This window comes from Otolemur garnettii, unplaced genomic scaffold (genome assembly GCF_000181295.1).
Source record: "Otolemur garnettii isolate 467f Iridium unplaced genomic scaffold, OtoGar3 scaffold00041, whole genome shotgun sequence".
NCBI classification, from domain to species: Eukaryota; Metazoa; Chordata; class Mammalia; order Primates; family Galagidae; genus Otolemur; species Otolemur garnettii.
In genome coordinates this window covers 6,302,696-6,321,906 of record NW_003852436.1, presented here as the reverse complement: position 1 = coordinate 6,321,906, position 19,211 = coordinate 6,302,696, and the positions used below count along the sequence as shown (strand labels likewise).

The 19,211-nt window shown below is 40.2% G+C and overlaps 1 protein-coding gene across 2 annotated transcripts in view; it reads left to right on the top strand.

The window, feature by feature from the left end:
- The window catches only part of SLC10A7 (solute carrier family 10 member 7), a 298,910-nt gene that overhangs the window by 242,151 nt on the left and 37,548 nt on the right, over positions 1-19,211 (top strand). Inside the window, exons 7-9 of one of the 2 annotated variants that reach the window (XM_003790202.3) lie at positions 5,726-5,809; positions 17,069-17,234; positions 18,219-18,270. In XM_003790202.3, the coding sequence (XP_003790250.1) occupies positions 5,726-5,809; positions 17,069-17,234; positions 18,219-18,270 (302 nt within the window). The remainder of the gene's footprint in view (positions 1-5,725; positions 5,810-17,068; positions 17,235-18,218; positions 18,271-19,211) is intronic. The other variant, XM_023513454.1, reaches the window with a different exon arrangement.

Below are 19,211 nucleotides of genomic sequence, written 5' to 3'. Positions count from 1 at the left end.
GACAGTGAGAGAGCAAAATATGCTCGAGGTCTGAAGCTGCTGCTTCCTGGTTTTCTAGCAAAAAAAAAAAAAAAAAGAAAAATTCACATTCATCATTCTACGTATAAATACTGTAAATATCTATTCTTATGTCTCCCTGAATGTAGTGCTAATGAAAGGGAAGACCAATCATCAAGGGTGAATTATTTAATACAATAATGTTTTAATAGCTGAGAAGAGACACAAATAGTGGAGATGCCTGTGGCTAATGGATTTCCCTGATAGGAGATAAAAGGCTGGTTACACAGCAGCGCAAGTGAAGAACTGGTGCATTAATGACAATTTACAGGTCAGCTCACTTACAGGAGTGATTTAAAATGCACCATCTGTTTTCTAACTGTAGGTTGATAACTACGATTCCACAGTCAATGGCTCTTCGTCAAGAATTGGTACTTGTCTTTCTGAGTCTAGTTAGCTTATCCCCAGCTTTTACCAACTGGCCCCCCAGATTGTTTCTAAATAAAATAGTTTCTATTAATGGATGAATCGCAATCAATCCTGCTTTCATTCAGCCTCTCTCCGCCAGTTTAGAGCGTTGAGCCCTGAGGTCCTTAATTCACATCCATTGTGTGGATTGAATGAACGTCTCTCTAATCCATCTTCCCTGGTCTACTTGGTACCATCCTTGAGAGAGCTGAGAAAATGGCTGGTCACCCAATTAACTTCCTGTGCCCTGTGGTTCAAGTCAGGAACCCCAGTTGAGGAAGGTTGCACCATGAATCATTCTTATCGAGCCTTGCACCCCACTTTTTCTCTCTTATTTTTTCTCTTTCTTCTGGCTCCTGCCTGCCTGCCTGCGTGCCTGCCCTGCAGTCCCCCATCTCCATGCAGCCCCACCCCCCCATACCTTCTCCTTCCATCACATGGGCAGAAAAGGGGAGCCCAGCTTTGGCTTCCCCTGCTGCCCCCCATCACTGCTCTGTGCCGTGTGTAATGAACGGGTAGTAGAGGTGAGGACCCAGTGTGAGGGCTTTAGAGCTGCACTTCTGGGTTCAGATCCCGGCTCTGATATTTCCCAGGCTGTGGTGACCTTGTCCAAGTTATTTATACTTAGTGCTGTGCTGCGCCACTATTGCCTCATAGGAAAATGGGGGTAATAATGAGACCCACCTCAAGGGCTGCTGTAAGGATTCAGTCCCTCGCCAGGCATGAAGCATTTAAAGCCGTGTCTGCACAATCAACATTGCTGCTGTAGTCACAGGAGACAGTGGGAGGGAGACCAAGCTAAGGATCCTTTCTTGGGTCTGTGAGCTAAGTAGGGATTTGATGTAATTTGTCTAAATGAAGTTAGAAGGATGGAAAGAAAACATAGACACACTCTTCCTACCTGTGTGTTGTAGTCATCCCCTAATTGACATACTTTTGCTGAGCACTAACTGTACTAAATGAGTGGTTCCCATAGTGTGAACCCCAAGTCAGTGGCTCCAGCAGCAGCACCTGGGGCCTTGTTAGAAAGGCAAATTGTTACCACCCTGCCTCACCCTCCCAGGCTTTCCGAGGCAGAACCTCTGAGAGTGGGGCCCGGCAATTTGTTTTAATAAGCCCTCTTGTTGCTGAAGTTTGAAAACCACTGCCCTCGATGTAGCACACAGTCACCCTGCTCGCCCAAGGCACATGAGTGTGACTAAGGTGGCGTTCCGACCTGCCGGAGCACCCAGACTCCTGGCAGCAGCCAAGGATTCTGCACTGGAAACAGATTTTGGTAAACCATTAATGCATAAGTCAGTGAAAACAGTTCTCCCATAGCACTTCATTCAGAGCCGTCGACTTCATTTATCTGAATGTTTGGTTGGTTTTACTTCACATTCTCTGCCATCACTCATCACCTCTCATTGATTCACAAGAGAGGGCATGGCCAAGTTGGAGTTTGGGAAGAGGGTTTGGACAGAATTCCTGAAGAAGTAATGCTTGAACCCAGTCTTGGAAAACACTAGAACTTTTCCAGTTGTAAGCAGGGGAAGCGACATTCCAGAGACAGGAGCGATACTTGTGAATTTGTGATGGGCAGGCATGCACACAGACCTCAACTTTCAAAACGCAGCTGCCTGACAGGACGGGTTTCGTGTTCTGTCCACTATTGTCACCCCAATGCCTGGAACCTGCCCCTGGCTCACAGGAAGCACTCAGTGACCCCTGGGATGATTAAGCACAAAGATCCTCAAGTCACACATACTGAATTTTTGTGAGTCATTTCTGCCCACCCCAACCTCATGGTAAGTTTTTTTGCTTTAAAGTCCTACATATTTAAGGTCCTTGCAACAAAGTCCTACAAGAAAGGAGCCAGTGACTGGATTGTTTAATGTGCAGTATCGTCAAGCACAGGCTGGCAGTGTGAGACCTGCTACCTCTGAATCTGCCAAAGTAGCTGAGACAAGCCCCGAGCACTTGCTTCCTGCAGGGTTATTCTGAACCTGCAGGCTATACCTGCAAATTGTTGATGCTTCTTACAATAAATACATTGCTCCTTACAATAGAAACCACAACATTATTTTATCTTTAAAACACAAAGAACCAAATATCCCTGGCAGCGTATTTCCTTAATGCTTTAAAGTCAGTTCTGCATCTAAAATGATTGGGTCTTACGCTTTTCTAGTCTTGTTTTCCTAAGCTGCCCTGAGCCAGATGCTTGCTGTTCTGTCTTATGGATGCCAGGGCACACTTCATAGCTTCAGTAACTTCCCTAAGGGTCTCTCTGCATCTTCACACTGACCGTGGCGACAGGTCTGGTGGCTGATTCAAAAGAAAGGACTTATGCCAAATTAGACTGCAGTGCTGAGGTTTCCCTGCTCCCAGAGCCACTTCTAAGGGAGCCGTCCTGCGGGGTTTCCTCCCTTGCTTCTCTGCCATACCTCATCTGGCTTCTTGTACCCCATTAATTATATCCCTGGTTAGATGGCTTCCATCTCTGATCTGACCGGGCCTCCCAGGAAGGCTGCTCTCGCCTGTGTTCCAGAGATCATAGGCCTTCTAGAGGACAGAGGGACCTCAGAGATCATAGACAACCTTTTCTTCAACCCATAGGCTTGTACCACTGTCTTCTAGAAACAAGAATTTTCCAAATATTGAACATGCCAATGTTAATGATGGGAAAGACAGCAGAATTAAAATGCATAATATTTTTAAAAACAATTCAGATTTGAAGGCTCGGTGTGGTGGTTCACATCTGTAATCCTAGTGGATTGCTTGAGCTCAGCAGTTCAAGACCAGCCTGAGCAAGAGCAAGACCCCAATCTCTACTAAAAATAGAAAAACTATCTGGGCACTGTGGTCGTTGCCTGTAGTCACAGCTACTTGGGAGGCTGAAGCAGGAGGATTACTTGAACCCAGGAGTTTGAGGTTGCTGTGAGTTAGGCTGATGCCAGGGCACTCTACCCACAGTAACAGAGGGAGACTGTCTCAGAAAACAAACTAGAAAACAAAAATTGAAATAGATTTTTCTTTATTTTTGGAAGACTTATGGGGGAATGTAGTGTGACATGTTCTTTTAAACATGTTAATAAAGTTGAGATAGATAGAGGAGCCAGGGATAAGTGAGATCACTCATGAGATTCCAGGCGGGATTTGTCACCTTTTACATGAGGATTTAACTCTGAATCCTGCTGCCTTTCTCTAAGCAATGTAAACCTTATGAATAGAGTACTGAGGTGAACATTTTTGAATTTGAAAACTTTGTTTTTGAAAGTTTCATTTTCTATTCATCTAATGCCTTGGTTTTTCTGTTTTTTTTATATATATATATATATATGTATGTGTATATATATATATATATATTTTTTTTTTTTTTTTTCCAAATCTTGCCCCAGGAACATCCTTAGGGTTAATGTTTGTGAAGAGAATGTATTTGTTAAATACTGTATGATTCGAAGTCATAGTTGCTGTAAGATCAGGTATAATTATTAGCTTGTAATATTTGGTGTTGCATAAAAAGAAACATCTAACAACCACATGACATTTAACACATCTGGGATCCTGTCTCTGTGGTTCACGGGTTTCACTTGTTCTGCCTGACCCCCTTCACTGAGTTTTTACTGGTTACAATTCTCCCCTATCACTTCATGCAGAGCTATTGACTTAATTTATTTGAATATTTGATTTGTTTTATTTGATATTCTCTGCCTTCAGTCATCACCACCTCAATGTCCTTCCACAAAAGTTATTCTCCAAAAGATATTTCCAAGTTCAGCTAAACTTAGGTAAACATGAAAATTGAGGTTTGGTCTGAAGGGGAAAGATAGAAGTTCCAAGGGCCAGGGAGAGAATTATTGATGATTTGGGGGAATCTGGTTGCAAAAGGGACTCGTGAAAGAGAGAAACATCTCTAGAATATAGAATAGGGTATTGTTTGTCCAGAGGGGATTTTGAAAGACATTATAAAGTTAGTAGGAAGACTTAGAGATTCATGCTGATTGCGGCTAACGTGAATGTATTAGTTACTGTATGCTCAGGTAAGCACTCTTGTGCTATAGGAAATAAATTCTTTATGAAGCAGAGATCGCAATTGTTAGCAAAGAAAGAAACAGAAAAATGAAGGAGAAAAATAGGAATCACGATCAGCGTTATGCCATATACATTTAGGAGAGGTATGTTGATGTTTTAGGTTGAAAAATAAGTTATGCTTCAGGATTTCACCTTTGCTAGACTATGTGCAAGATTAAGCTCTAAAGGGTCTGAGACTCGTTATCTTTGTTTTGAAGGAGTAGGAAGGTTAGAAACTAGTTCATTTAAACAAATAAAAATATTATCTTGATCAGAAACTGAGCCATATTTGTTTATTTTAGGTATCTACAGACAGGTGAAATAAAAATTATGTAAACCACGATTGCAGATGAAATATCATACCCTGTGATTATACCGGGGGTACCAAAACATATATATATATACATATATATATATATACATATTTTAAGATATCTTATTGGAAGTAAAATCAATCATTCCCCAAAAGTATACTAATTGTAGGTAACACGTGTATAAGTAGCATATCTAGGTACACTTGACTGGTAATGATACCTTCAATTCAACTTTGAAAATTAATACCTAGGTAATATCTCTTAAATTGTGTATACATTTTTGGGTACCCTCTGTAGACAGCATGAACACAGAATGACTTTATAATTCAGAAATGTGTTCAATAAGCAGTTTGCAGACATTATTTTAATGTTAGTCTCTCAATAAAAATTATACATTCAAATACTCAGCAGATTGTTTTGTGTGTTGAATTTAGAAAATTCAGGGGCTCGGCGCCTGTGGCTCAAGCGGCTAAGGCACCAGCCACGTACACCTGAGCTGGCGAGTTCCAATCCAGCCCAGGCCTGCCAAACAACAATGATGGCTGCAACCAAAAGATCGGGCGTTGTGGCAGGCGCCTGTGGTCCCAGCTACTTGGGAGGCAGAGGCAGGAGACTCACTTGAGTTCAGGAGTTGGAGGTTGCTGTGAGCGTGATGCCGTGGCACTCTACCCAGGGGGACAGCTTGAGACTCTGTCTCAAAAAAATAAATAAATAAATAAATAAATAAAATTTAAAAAAAGAAAATTCAAGGTAACTCCTCTTGCTCTTTGTAGAAAGCTACCAAAGTTGAGAGAATAGATTCATATGAAAGAATTCATTTGTGTTGTGATTTAATTAGCACCAATATTGGATAACGGATTCAAAGCAATTCTAACATCTGTTTTCTTATTTTGCAGCTTGGCTCATCCTCTACTGTGCCTTTTACATCAATTTTTTCTCAGCTTTTTATGACTGTTGTGGTTCCTCTCATTATTGGACAGGTATGGTCTCCAATTCTATCTGATCTTCTTTTTATAGGTCAAATTTTGAAATCTCATATGAAATTAGGGCAATTGAGAAAGGACATTCAAAAGGAGGAAACAATTAAATGGAAATGCATGACTAAAAACACAAGGTTCCACCAATCACAATATTCTCATCTTTTTAATTTTTAAATTACTATTAATCTGCTTTGTGATTAGCTATATATAGGTACCCCTGCAGAGAATCTCAATTTTTTTTTTATTAAATCATAGCTGTGTACATTAATGCAATCATGGGGTATAGGAGAATCTTGGTTTTTAAAATTTATTATCTTTCATTTGTAGCTACACAGCTCCCTTGGAAGCATCTAGCAAATCATTACCTAATTTGGCAACTTCTGATAAGGGCTCAGTGTTTGTAACCATTGTTGGGGGCAAGGATCTGTCTTTTGTTGGCTTCTCCACAGACCCTTCCGACCACACTTACATTTGTAATCATGTAAGTGATGTAGTAAATCCTATTGCCTCTTACAACTGGATCTTAGAAAATTTAAAGTTTCCTTTTTCATTTTGATTCAATTGTACTAATGCAAGTTCTTCTATTTTAACCTCTTATGACAAGTCAATAGTAAGCATATAATTTAATGAGTAGCATACAAACTTTAAAACCAGAGTTTCTTTGTTTTGTTTTCTTTAAAATCGTAGGATGCCTCAGAAACAGCGTATAGAATTTAACGTACAACTAAAATGAGTGAGTCTTGGGAAAGCCGTGTGTTAGATGCTAGTTAAGAGCGCAGACTTTAGTTTAAAAGCTCCTAGATTCTAGACTTAGTTCTGCCTTTTATTAGCTATGTGATTACAGGCAAATTATTTAATCCTCCCAGAATCATAATGTATTAAATATTATGATAATGGCATCATCTTTAAGAGTTTTTGTGAGGATTAAGTGAATTATTCATGCACTTAAAGTTCTTGTCATAGAGCCTGACACAGGTAAGTGCTATTATATTCCAATATCATCATCACCATCGTCATCATCAAATTCCCTGAAAATACTGAACTGCAAGCAGCTCTTTGCAATATTGACTGTAAACATCTAAGAATAGACATGAACTATTTACATGCAGTCTTAAGCCCGATTCCCTGAGCAATAGACTCTTGAGACAGGAGTTTCTGTGTAGCAAGTGTCCTGGGGAGTCACCTCGGGATGAGCACCTTTAGGGGAGTGAAGATGGGAGGATGAGGTGATGGAGTCCCAGCAGAGGCCTCAGTAGATCCCTGGGGAGCTTTGGAGCCAGCGTGACCCCTTGTCCTGCCTTAGATAAGAGCTTCTGGTCTCTACCCTCCTGCACTGACCAGTCTTAGATGCTGGTTTCCCTCCTACCCGCCGTGAGGGGTGTGACCTTGGGGTAGTCAGCTTTCTTCCTCTGAGGGCAAGTACCAAAGGGAAATTCCACTGAAATCTTTGATTCACTCAACAATTCCTGCAGCTGTGGGTATAAGCAGCTCCTTCCCAAAGAGATGGGTCTGGTTGGTACCACACATCCACGACACTTTTTTTTTTTAATTTTGTACTTAGAAAAGGTACTAAATTTAATATAAACATAAAAAGTGAGGATTTAAAAACATGCAGAACCTACCATTTAATTAAATAGAAAGCAATGCTTAAAAAAACAAGTCTACCACAGTGCTGATGACATGACGGGACTCTGAAAGAGGATTCCATCCCTGACCACCTCCCAAACCGCTGCCAGATTCCCTACCTCTAGCCTTGTTCTTTCTGTTCAGAATGTCTTTCTGGCTGAGCACGGTGGTTCATACCTATAATCCTAGCACTCTGGGAGACCAAAGCGAGAGGATCACCCGAGCTCACAAGTTTGAGACCAGCCTGAGCAAGAGTGACACCCCATCTCAACTAGAAAAAGCTGGGTGTCGTGGCAGGTACCTGCAGTCTCATCTACTCAGGAGGCTGAGGCAAGAGGATCACTTGAGCCTGAGTTTGAGGTTGCTATGAGCTACAATGCCACGGTATTCTACCCAGGGCAACAGAGTAAGAGACTCTGTCTCAAAAAAAAAAAAAAAATACAGAAAGAAAGAATGTCTTTCTGCCCACTCACCCCCATCAGCTCCTTCTCATTTGACTCTGAGTCATACCTTCTTTGAATCAGATATCTCATGTATATTTCCCTGGTTACTCTTCATTACAGCACCTCGTTTGACTTCTTCCTTGGCCCTTCTCACAATTGGCACCTATGTTCTGTTGGCTTGTTAACTATTAATTTCTACCATTAAACCCCAAGCTTCTCGAGTGCAGGAACTCTATTTGTTCTGCTTACCGTTACCTTCCCAGACCACAGGCAGCTAGTAATTAGGTGTGAGTGGGTGAGTGAAAGAGTGAGGGACAGTTCTACGATCAGTAAGGGGTAGGGGTATCCTTGGCCTTATAGAGGTAGGCCCCAATCTGCCTGTTTCTTTTATCTCTACAGTTTAAGCTGTGGGTAGCATTAATTTAAATCTATACTATTTTCTTGATTCTGAAAATAATTTTATGTAACTTCAGGCTTATACATTCTCCTCTTATATCTTGGAAATGTCCCTATTAATAATAAATGCTTGGCTTAAAACATTTGGACAAAAAAAAAATTGTGTTTAAATTATTCAGTTTTTTTATGTAGAGGATTTTATAATTCATGTAATTCAAAAATACTTATCCAGATAGAATGATGATTTGTTGGTTTGCTTACCCTGGTGTGCTCAGTAGCATTTAGTAAATTGTAAAGTAATAAAGGTAGTCAGAAAGTAGTGTGGGGAGTTTTTTGTTTTTGTTTTTGAAGTATCCTCCCATAGTCCTTTAATGGCTTTTTCTACGAGGGAATCTATAAACTTGCATCTACCTGCCCCTCTTCTTATATTCCTGTCTTAGGAATTAATGAACACTACGCACAGTCTCCACATCTAGAAACCACCAAACAGCCTTGCCTCCTCCCTCTCCTTACTTTCCTCCATTTCTGCCTCAGAAATCTTTCCTCTGCGGCCCTGTTCACACTGCTGGAGAGGGAAACACCTTCATCATCTGGTCTCGGTTACTGCACCTCCTGAATCTGTCCCTCTGCTGTGAGCAGCTTGCCTTTGCTGCCCCCGAGTAGTCCTTGAAAACAAATCAGATCAGGCGGCGCCTGTGGGTCAGTGAATAGGGCACCAGCCTCGTCTATCGAGGGTGGTGGGTTCGAACCCAGCCCCAGCCAAACTGCAACAAAAAAATAGCTGGGCGTTGTGGCAAGTGCCTGTAGTCCCAGGTACTGGGGAGGCTGAGGCAAGAGAATCGCCTAAGCCCAGGAGTTGGAGGTTGCTGTGAGCTGTGACGCCACAGCACTCTACGGAAGGCAATAGAGTGAGGCTCTGTCTCTACGAAAAAAAGCCAAATCAGATCATGTCATTCCTCTCCTTAAAAACTTTTCTGTGACTCCGTGCTGCCAATTCCTTGCACAGCCCCAAAGTCCTTCACAGTTTGGCCCAATCTCCTTCTTCAGTGTCACCTCCCACCACCCCTGCTCATGCGTTCCTCTTTTTCCATGCTGTGTCCTCATCACCATCCCTCACCTGACCCGGCCCCCTCACTGCTCCCCGCCTGTGATCTTACTGCTGCGGCCTTTGCTGGCAGCAAACTCTACTCACTCCCGAAGACGCAGTACAAAGATCCCCTCCAATGTGGAGACTGCCTGCTCTGATAACGCTGGCCGAGACTAAAGTCTACTTTTCTCATGCTTGATTCATAATATTTATCAGGAGTGATTATAATTTATCCGTGAGCTTTCTAAAAGCAGAGTCCATATGTTCTTAACCTTCCTATCTTCTTGCTTACAGTGGACACTCAATACATGTTTGTTTACTGAATCTCTTATCCCACCCTAAGTAGTAGTCTCCATAGGTTACTATTAATAGGTGTATTTATTACTAATACCAAACTCAACAGTACAGTGTAAGGTGTATGAAAAGATTGCCTGAAGAAAACTTTGACTGTACCCTCAGGGATCCCCCAGCAGTCGTTTTCCCCAGATCTCCATTTGTTCAGGGTGATCATTCTAGATCTGTATATAGCAGATACACAATAACAAGGGCTTTTTCTTTCTTAGTGATTACCTGCAAAACAAACATGAAAATAATATGTATCTTTTTTTAAGATAGTAGTTCAAGGAAAAATAAATGATTCATAATTTTCTGTGAAAGAAAAGCCACATTTTCAATCACCTTCCTTAGCGTGAGTCTTTGGTGAAAGGTGCTGTGCGTGGCCCAGGGCACATTGACGTGAGGGGTACGGCTGCACGTGTGGGCAGGCTGCTGTCCTCAGGTACTCCAGGGCCAGGTGGGAGGACGAGCATCTCCACAGGCAGGAATTTCCAGGGCAAGCAGCTGCCTCAGCCGCCTTCTCCTACGATCATCCCTTTCAGGGCATCTTCACCTACATTTGCACAAATTGTGTAGGGCACAAGGGCACATGTTTCAAAGACATGTGCTCACTTTATAGGCATTTGATTCGAATATTTCTTGTAAACTGTTTGGACAGGAGGAAATAAAGTGTATTAAAGAAGGGATTCTTTTTTCTAATCTACACAAAAGTACTAAAGGGCTAGCCACAAGCCTGGGTGACCTTGATGGTCAACCCCAGGAGTGCACTTGTTCTCCCCCTCCTCACATTGTAGGATCACACACTTTATTCAGTAATCTTCAGCCTCATCAAGACGATGGTCAGTTGGCCCTCCTGCTTTCCATCAGTCACCATCCTCCTGACTTTATTTCCTTTCTTACCCAGACTCCATAGGCTGTCATTGTAATCCTTCCTTTGCAAATATTATCAACTTCTTCACCCATTTCTCCCCTTTTTTTTTTTGTTTTGCTTTTATTGAGACAGAGTCTCACTTAGTCATCCCATGGTAAAGTGCTGGCTGTGACCTCATCGCTCACAGCAACCTCAAACTCTTGGGCTCAAGCGATTCTCTTGTCTCAGCCTCCCAAGTAGCTAGGACTACAGGCACCCACCACAATGCCCAGCTATTTGGTTGTTGTTGTTTTGTTTTTTAGCAGGCCTGGGCTGGGTTCGAACCCAGCAGCCCCAGTACATGTGACCGGCGCCCTAACCACTGCGCTACGGGCACTGAGCCCCATTTCTCCTTTTATTGCACTTGCTCTGGAAGGCTCAGTCATGGCTGGACCCAGCTCACACTCCTTAACCCTATCATTAGCCTCATTCCCTGGCAAAACGCAGCTTCTTCACTTCACTCTGTCTCCGCTTTACTTCCTTCACAAAGGCCAGGCCGGTCATGCTTCTGCTAGAGTAGCTGAGCTTTTCTTTTCAGAGAGCAGGACACATTGATCTTCCCTTGTTTTAAATTCATGATCCCAAATTTAAAATGCCATTTAATAGCTCCTGCTATAATTCCTTATAGGGTTTTTTCGCTCCTCTTCGAAAGGATTGTTTCACCATATCTTCTATCTTCGAGTCCATCGCACCTCCCCGCACCTCCCTGCTTGCCATTGCATTTACGTCTCTCTGACTTTACTCCTATTTCTCAAACATGCCAGGCTGATTCCCACCTTTGAACCTATGCACTGGCCATTCCTTCTGCTTGGAACACCTTGCCGCCTTTCTTCACGCCTCACAAAGACCTTTCCCACCCCTCCTCCAGTGGCTACGCCGTGGCCAGGCAGCCACTATCCTATCATCCAGTTTAAACTTCTGCTTAATATGTGTTATTATTTTGCTTCTGGTTTATTTATGTTTATTTCTCAAACTAGAATGTAATGCCGTAAGAGCAAGGATCTTCTCTGCCTAGTTTATCTCTACATTTATTTTTAATCTATTGATTCTCTTAAAACCATGTGATGTGGTCTTTGAGGACCTTAGTAGAGGTGTTCATATGTACTAGTTCAGAGAAAACAGATGCCAGGCAAGGCAGGCTAGCTTCTACATGGTAAGCAGCAGTGCCGAATTATGAAAATAAACGTTTCTAAAGATTGTTACGGGCATCTTTTCAAATAAGATTTGATTATTACCTACTAAACAAACAGTGGGAACTGGAGGGAGAAGAAAAGACCAGGAAGTATGAGCTGAAAATATTTTCCTTAATCTTTTAGTGGTGATAAAACTTCATCGTTCTGTTTTTGGATTATATTTCTGAGAGCAAATTTTATTTTTATGTGTTTTCCCCACATAATACTTCCTTTCGGTTGAAATCATTATTGACTGACTCTGAGGGGGTGTGAGGTCTGGTTTGGCCTTGGTCACTGCTTGGCTGACCACACAACTTCTAGACCTCATCTCCCTCACTTGCAGAACAAGGAAGGGGGTTTGTATCTTCCAGCCCAAAGGTTCTGTCACTCTGATATAAGATTAGTCTTACTGCAGATGGACATTGCTTCTTCTGTCAATTTTAGAAAGAAAGAAAATTTGGGCCATTGTAGTATCTCCTCTCCTCTTCTGACAAACCCTTTCAGTACATCTAAGTGTGTGACAAATACGCATACTTATGCATTATATTTATAAGTGATTTACAAATAACAAAATAGAATTTCTACCACTTTTCATTGCTTTCTCTCACCTTGGATATTTTTCAAATCAGCACACCAAAACTCACGTTTTTCTTTCTAAGTTAATAACAAAAAAGCTTATCTGTACATTTCCATTCATGCATTCTCTGGTCTTTCCATTGGTGATTTGTTTAGTTTGAGATTGGCCTTTCATACTGGTCTTCCCCACTGAAGTTGAAGGCAGTGTTATTAACACTAGCAAAGTTTGGCCCTTGTAAAATGATTTTAGATATGAACCAGTTTTTTATTGTGTTCATTGCTTCACATGAATTGTTTTGAGGGAAAAGTAACAGTGACATTACACAGTGGAATATAGTGACAGTGATAGAAAGATCATCAAACTGAGACCTAGAAATCAGAATAGTGATCATTTACCGGGTACAGGCCCTGTTTCTGAAGCATTTTATATTTATTCAATTACTTACTTCGCACTACCATTTTGTAGATGACACACAGGAAAGTTAAGGGATTTGCCCAAGTTCACAATGTAAGAAGCCAGGATTCAAAGTCAGGCCCACCCTGGCTTCAGAGTGTGCACCTGAAGCCCCTAGGCCATGGCTTGGTCAGGAGATAGAGGTCATGACTAGCTTCTTAACATTTCCTGCAGCTTGTCTAGGTTCTCTGCACCCTGTTTTCAACTTATTATTAGCAGGATAATGTCTATGCAACTTTTCTCATGAGAAAGAATTGAAGTAATAGTGGGAGTTTTCAAAAAGTGAAATAATAATAGGTATTTATTGTACTTATTTATTATCATTGTTTATACTTTGATAAAGTTTTCATATTATTTTGAATTTACTTGATATTCAGTAAAAACATTTTTAAAGTGTTTATAAAAATTGGATTTGATTTCCCATCAGACTATACATTTCAACAGGATATTAATGAAGCAACAAAACTCTTTATGAAAATATATGCTATTCAGTATAATAGAGGATACAAATTAAAGAGTCTGAAATCATCCTGAAGAGAATTGTTTCAAAATTCAGACTTAGCCTGAAAAATAATCTATCATGGGTCTGTACTCAAAAACCAATTTATAAATGTGAAGACAGCATAGAAAGGAGAAGCAAGGAAACACCAGACAGAAAAAAAATTAAGACAATTACAATGATGGGTATTATACTTCACAGCTATCTCAGTGCATTGACGTTCTTCACCGAAGACATGTCATTTTTATAGGCTCCCAACTTGGAAGTCATGTAGCACTTGGTACGTAGCTCAGCTTATTAGAAGTGCGGGGCATCACATTTAAGTTTTCCTTTAACCTTTCTGCTACTTAATTTAAAATAAATAAAATCACAGTGTTAAAGGTGAGACAATAAGATAAAAAGCTTCCTGTGGACGATTTTTTTCCCTTCTCTCTTCACAGGGCAAAGCAGACAAGTTGATGTGGATTAATGCTTACGTTTCTCAGCCAAGGGGGCCATGAATTAGAGTAGATCTACAGAAAGACAGAACCGGCCACCTCACCAGAACTCCTCTTCCCATCTCAATTTTTCTTTTTTTTCCCAAAAGAGAATTCTGAGGCATCTATATCAGCTTCTGTTGATGTATCTCTAGCAAAGCGTTGTTTCCCTGAGGTTATGAAAGAGTTCTGTAAGGCAAAGAAGTTTGGGGAATTTAAAAATGACATGAATTCTTGACAAATGGAAAATGATTGTATCAAAAGTGTGAGTGGCTGAGCTGAGAGAAGATGAGGTTTCCTGGAGTTTATGTCCAATGCACATCTTGGAGGCATGTCAACACTACTTCCCCCAGCTTTGTTTATGAAGCATTTTAACACTTTTCAGACTACACAGTGCAAAAGCAGCTGCTTTGTGAATTAAATTTTAGAGGAAGATGAGAAAGCTCTATGGAGCCAGGCAACATATAAAATGGTTTATTTGGAAAACACAGACAAATATCACAATAAAAGTAGAAATGGTAAAAGACAATCTGTTTCCCCCTAGGGCTATTGTTTCACTTGTGGACCCTTCGAATTCCCAAGTTCCCAGTTGTTTTCTTTACTGAGATTAGAGATCCATCATTAACCTATTGGTGTATTGAGAAAAAAGGCCTTTCAGCTAAAATGACTCTGGGCTAGAAATCTCTGTTTTTTGCCATATTGAAAGAGTCCTACTCTACTATGAGACTCTGAGTGCTTGGTAATGAGGAAAGACATTATTAGGTTAACTAAATCAAATTATAGTCAACCCTCTGTATTCGTGAGTCTTGCATCTATAGAGTCAGCCAACCACCAGATAGAAAATGTCTGATAAAAAAATAAATAAATAAAAAATAACACTGCAACAAAAATAATACAAATAAAAACCTAATGTAGTACAACTATTTACATGTCATTTATATTTCTTTTGATATTACAAGTAATCTCAAGATCATTTAAATTATACAAAAGGATGTGTATAGGTTACATGCAAATACTACATTACACTATATCAGAGACTTGAACATCTGTGGATTTTGGTATCCACAGGGGTCCTCGAACCAGTCCTCCATGGATACCAAGGGACATTTCTATTGCTTAGAAATTGATTAATTATTACAGATTTGTCTTGGTTTTTAAAATGCCTTTGACTTTCAAGTTATACCTCATTTATATTTATTTGTTTATTTTTTTGGAAGAGAGCAATGGTAGTGGGACAGGAAGACACTCTTGTTTTTGGAATTGTGATCATGCATTCTTATTCTATAGCCTGTTAAAACAAGATTGAAGGGCAGCATTGATCTCAGTAATTCCAGATAATTTCCATTTATTTTCTTTCCTAAAAGAGTTGAATTGTATTAAACTTAGGCAGGTACCAGGTTTACATGACCAAACACAATAGATTATAAAGTGACCCTTCAAATGAGCTCCCTCTGTGGCATTCTAATAGCCCGCTACCCCCATACTGACATATCTGAACATGGGGCCACCGCAATAACCCGTGATCCCTGTAGGACCATTATCTAAAGTTTGTGTTTGGTACATCACAGTCCATAATACTGTGTGGTAGAACTGCTTTTATTCCCTATACTTTACTACACTTTAATTTTAAAGAAAGAAACTAACACTGAGGTTTGGGATCACTTGTACCCCCACCCTCCAACACCATAATATTTTATAAATCCAGCTATAACTTTAATTACAAGGTCTACTTTTTTGACAAAAAAATCAACTACTTTTTATCTGTATATAACATGCTTTCCCCTTCCTTCCCGTGCCATCCAATCTTGAAGATTTTATTTTTTTAGAGACATAGTCTCACTTTGTCCCCCTCGGTAGAAAGCTGTGGGGTCATAGTTCACAGCAACCTCCAACTTCTGGTTTATGCAATTCTCTTGCCTCAGCCTCCGGAATAGCTGGGACTGCAGGTGCCCGCCACAACACCCGGCTATTTTTTTGTTGCAGTTTGGCTGGGGCTGGGTTCAAACCTGCCACCCTTGGTACATGGGGCTGGCCCCCTACTCACTGAGCCACAGGCACCACCCCAATCTTTCAGGTTTTTTACCTGCAGTTTGTGCCGGGTGGTCAGCTTTCTGCCAGGACTCTGTTTATTCACCCTGCCATTTCACTTAGTGAGTCCTTGAGAACAGTTGTTGAAGCAACGGCCAGTTGTTCAAAGGTTCTATGGAGAGTAATTTACTTTGTTCTTGAACTTCTATAAAGATATACTTCATTGTGAATTAAGCCTTTTTAGTGACAGAGTAGATGATGACAGAACCCTGTCAGCCTTATCAGGAGAAGTTCCCTGACCTCATTATTGCTAATGGATCCACGGTAATTCAGCCTATTGTGAAATCTCATATTCAGTTATGCAGGATAATGAGTGACTCAAAACTTAACATGTCTCAGCTATCGTCCTTATGATAGGAATTGTACAGCCTCTTTCAAAAGAGAAACAAGGTTTTAAGTAGAGTGGTTCACTTTTATGTCCAAACAAAAGTTATCACCAATATTCAGACTGACCTGATTTTAAATATCTGATTTTCAAATATGACAGAAATGCTCTTTAACTTTATATTTCACTCTCCTTTTGTAGGAAAGTTAGGACAGGTTTATTCATTTTTAAGTGTTAATTCTGGAATTCTAAAAGTATGCAAATGGCATTTGTCTTTAGATTCACAAAAACTCTAGATATTCAGAGTTTGAATTATTTAAACTCCCACAACACATGCACTTTTGCTTTTCAAGCATGAGTTATAATTTAATTAAAAACTTCTGGTGCATTGCTAGCATTTTAAATATTAATATGTTCCATGGATCACTTTCGATTATCTACTGTCTTGAAATTCTTGAAGATGTCAGATTTTTAAGATTCCCAAAGTTGCACTTGGAATTGTCTGTTGAGGCAAAGGGGACTGTGATAATTACACACATCCATTAGGATCAGCAGAGGAGATAAACTTTGGGGAGGCTTAATGGGCATGTCTCAGTGACAGCTAGCAAAGAGCATTTGGCATGATTAAGGATGGATTTGAATGCAGTTGAAAATAGACTCTCATTATGGACACCCAGTGGAAGTTGCACTACAAATGTTAAATTCCCCAGAAGAAGAGTGGTGTGGCAGGGAAGCTTTGAAATCCACTGTGGCCATCATCCAAATTATTCTCTTTCCTTTATGTCTTTCTGCTGTCAGAATCACTTTGTGATGCCCAATTCAACTCCCTACATCTCTGAAAAGAGGCAACCTGTTGATCTCTGCGTTTCAGATTGTCCGGAGGTACATCAAGGATTGGCTGGAAAGAAAGAAGCCTCCTTTTGGCGCCGTCAGCAGCAGTGTGCTCCTCATGATCATCTACACAACCTTCTGTGACACCTTCTCTAACCCAAACATTGACCTGGACAAGTTCAGCCTTGTTGTCATCCTGTTCATAAGTAAGTTGGAAATGGGCTATCCTGGCCATCCCTCAGCCTCCTCCATGGTGGAGTGCAGCAAGCTGTGTTCTCCAGATTCATTTCTAATGCTAATTTGAGTAAAAATAAATACTCAGTTTCACATTATAATTACTCAGAGACTTTATTATATGTTTTTATTCTGTTAAACATCAGGTATACACTGAAGATCTTCATCTCCTTTGTTTTTTGTGTCTGATCCACTATATTGTGACTTACAATAGTGGAAATCAGATGAGGGAAGCCTTAATATCTGTCAAATGTACATGTTAGATTGAACCTTTGTCATCAATTTAGTTTTTTGTAACTTTGAATTGATCCCACCCCTTACTGTGACTTAAAAACAGAATTTTTAATATGTAATACTATTATTTTGTATGTATAATAATTTGGCTGCATTGGTTAAACAGTGAATACGTACACATATTTTCTAATAAAATACACCCAAAGCAGTATCATATCATTTTGAGAAGGAGCAGAGTATCAACTTCAGGTAACTGCAAAGGTTCAACATGTAACCTTTATTCTTTTTATCCTATAATACCAAAGACAACTTTTGTTAATTTTGTAATATCAAAGAATCTTTTGCTATTAAAGCCAAGATGAGTTATTTCAAAGTATATATCCTAGGCTACCACATTTGTGTTATTTGCTATAAATACTCATAATATCACCCAGGTCTATCTGAATTGACCAAATTAACCATTTCTTAAGTCAAAGAGGATTCTAGATTTTTTCTGAGTAGTAGATATCAAAGATTGTCTTTGGGGATATCATCAGTAGGAACAGGGTGAGTCCTATGAATTTAAATGATGCTATCAGCTTGGCAATGTCCGTTTGTTGGGTTTGTTCGTTTGTTTTTCTTTTTGAGTTCCTTAAGTTTCAGATAAAATTAAACATGCCAGTAAATATGATACCGACAATGCTTTTAAAATGCTAATTTAGATTCAATCTTTTTTTCTTCAGTATTTTCTATTCAGCTGAGCTTTATGCTTTTAACCTTCATCTTTTCAACAAGGTAAGTGATTTTGTATCTCTTGTTGTTAGTTTCTTAAAAAAGGAATCGTGCCCCTACTTGGCTACTGTGCTACTATGCTTTCTTTTCTTCTGTCTCCCTGACCATTCTTTCTCCCTCTTGCCACCCTCAAATTGTAGACATTACAAAGGATCCGTCCTCGGTCCTTATCTCATCTGTGCACATAATGAACTTGGGCAGCCCCCTCCATTCCACTGGCTGGAGCTGTTAGCTTGACACTGATGATTTTCAGTGTCTAGACCTTCCATTCCAATGTTTTGCCTGAGCGCCAGCCTTATTTTTCACCTGTCATGAAAATATCTTCACCTGACTGTCATAAACAGGACTTCAGACTCAAGGTGTTCAAAATAGGTTAATCTCCCCCCCCCCAAATTCCTCTTTCTCTCTCATTTCTTCACTTATTTTTAGTGGAACTGCCATCCTCAGAGGTACTCAAACTGGAATCCTTCACTTCATACCTCTAGTAACTAAAAGTTCAGATAATGACTCTTTGGGCAAATATCTTCAGTGGTCATTTAGTGCCTATAGAACAAAGTTCATTTTAGAGGGCAAGGCCCTCCAGTGTATTTTCCAGTGTCATGAGCCACCACTACTAGAATTCATGCTGCATCTAAGCTTTAGACTGAGGTAAAACCTTTGCTGTTCCCTGGAAGAACCTTATACTTTCTCCTTTCTATCCTTGGCTTAGGCTATCCCCATGTCCAAATTGGTCTCCATGTGTTAGTTTAGCTTTCTTGTTCTTAAAGGATCACCTCAAATCTAGTTTCTTCTACCTCGATTATATATTTGGAAAATATTCTTAAACCTTTGGTGTGAGCATATTTCTCTCAGGGTGTGAGAAATTTACCATAGTGAATACCACACTTAAGACCCGATTCCAATCCTGCAGGAGTTTATAGAGTAGCACACGCACTGATAGTGAA